Source organism: Ceraceosorus guamensis, assembly GCF_003144195.1.
Source record: "Ceraceosorus guamensis strain MCA 4658 unplaced genomic scaffold IE81scaffold_242, whole genome shotgun sequence".
Lineage (NCBI taxonomy): Eukaryota > Fungi > Basidiomycota > Exobasidiomycetes > Ceraceosorales > Ceraceosoraceae > Ceraceosorus > Ceraceosorus guamensis.
Genome location: NW_020290237.1, coordinates 126 through 1,850, shown reverse-complemented (window position 1 = coordinate 1,850; position 1,725 = coordinate 126). Strand labels below are relative to the sequence as shown.

Below are 1,725 nucleotides of genomic sequence, written 5' to 3'. Positions count from 1 at the left end.
CCCCCCCCCTCTTCGCCCAACGGGGCAAACTCACCACCGCAATTTCCGAGCAAGGTGATGCCCGCTTGAGCGCTCGGGACTTGGGCGCTGTTGAGGCGCGACTCGAAACCTGCCGAATCCCTTCCCGCTCCCCACACTGCCAACAAGACGATGAAGAGGAGGATGAGAAGAGCGTGGAGCAGCACAAAGAGCCACCTGTCCACCTGCTGTCCCTTGACCGCAGCGCGTTGGATGCGTCCGTACGATGAGCCGCTCGAAAGCGGTCTTTTGCTGCTGCTGCTGCTGCTGGGTTCGTTGGCATGCTTTTCCTGGCCCGCCGACTCGGAGCGTGCATGCGCATAGGAATGCTTGTGGAGATGATGTCCGCTCGCAATGTACGCGCTCGCCGCCGCCGTCTCGTAAGGCGACTGATCGTGCGTGGGCAGAGGAGAATAAGGACCTCGACTGGGCGCATCGTGCAGAGGCTGATGAAGCGCTGCTGGGCGATTGGAATGCGAACGAGGATGGCGCGCATGCCTCGCACTCGCCTCGCTGGACCCGTGCCCATGCTGATGCTGATGGTGGCGCTGCTTTCGCTTGCACACTTTGGTCGGAGCAGGTGCCGACGCGCTCTCTGCTGGCTCGCTGCTTGCCTGAACGATTTCTGACCGTGTGTTTCGCGCATCTGCCTCGTATTCCTCTTTGCGTTGCTGCTGCTGCTGCTGCTCCAAGGGCGACTCGATTCGCACCTCTTCGGACCGCCGCTGGCAGGCATCGGCCAACGACATGACTTCGTGGGTGGGTGCTGCGTAGCCCTCTGTGCGCCCCATCGACGCGGATGGGCTGGACATGTTTGAGGCGTGTGAGTAGATGCGACGGCAAATCTTGCTATCTTGCAAGTTCGCAATGGATGATGAGTGGAAGGTGGATCGTGCGAACAAAGTCAAAGAGACTCGTGACCGCGACCGCGACCGCTCGGAGCGACAAGAAGGATGAAGCACGCGCGACGTTGCGGCGGCGGGGGCGCTTTGATGGGAAAGCCTGCGGATACTGCTGCCGCTGCTGCTTGCGCGCGCCCGCAGAATACAATTTAATTCAAGATTGTGATCAAGTCAAAGTGCTCAAAAAGAAAAGTGCGCATGGCGAGCAGCAGTTGCGAGTCGGTTGAGCCAATTATTGAATCGAAAGTGACTTCATAATGGGCGCAGCCACGCGCACGCGCACGGGCGAGTGTGAAGAGAGCGCTGCCACACTCACCTGCACGACTATAAGTGAGTGACTTTGAGCTGCGATGATGCATGCACCTTCCCCTTGAAGCCGCTGTACACTCTCGTGACTGCTGCTTCGTCATGCTGCGGAATTGATCCTCGAACCAAATCAAGGATCAGCCGAGACATCTCGTTCGAGCGCTTCAAGTTGCGCTTTCAGCAGCATACCCGTGTATCACGCCGCCCACGCGTATAGGTGTACAGGTACATGGCAAGGTGATGCTTATTTGTCGCGCTTCTGATCGCGATCCATCCATCCATTCACACGGCGTTGGCCGCTGCAGCAGCGGAGATATTCACAATTGTTGGAGCGCGTATGCGCATGCATGCATGCATGCATGCAGCTTAGCTTGTGAACGCCATTGGGCATGCGTATGCATATATAGAAGGCGCATGCGAGCGGTGCAGCTCCAAAAAGACATCATCATAATATACGTACCGGTAAACAACGGGGAGGGGGGCCGCGGGAAGGATTGCT

General features: G+C 58.1%; 1 protein-coding gene across 1 annotated transcript; it reads right to left on the bottom strand.

Annotated features, from left to right (window-relative positions):
* Positions 1–34: 34 nt before the first annotated feature.
* IE81DRAFT_356126 (hypothetical protein) lies at positions 35–1,025 on the bottom strand (the record flags this gene model as incomplete). The annotated part of the gene is made up of 1 exon (XM_025516677.1): positions 35–1,025. A coding segment is annotated over one exon (991 nt), but the record flags the coding sequence as incomplete, so codon positions are not given.
* Positions 1,026–1,725: the final 700 nt, after the last annotated feature.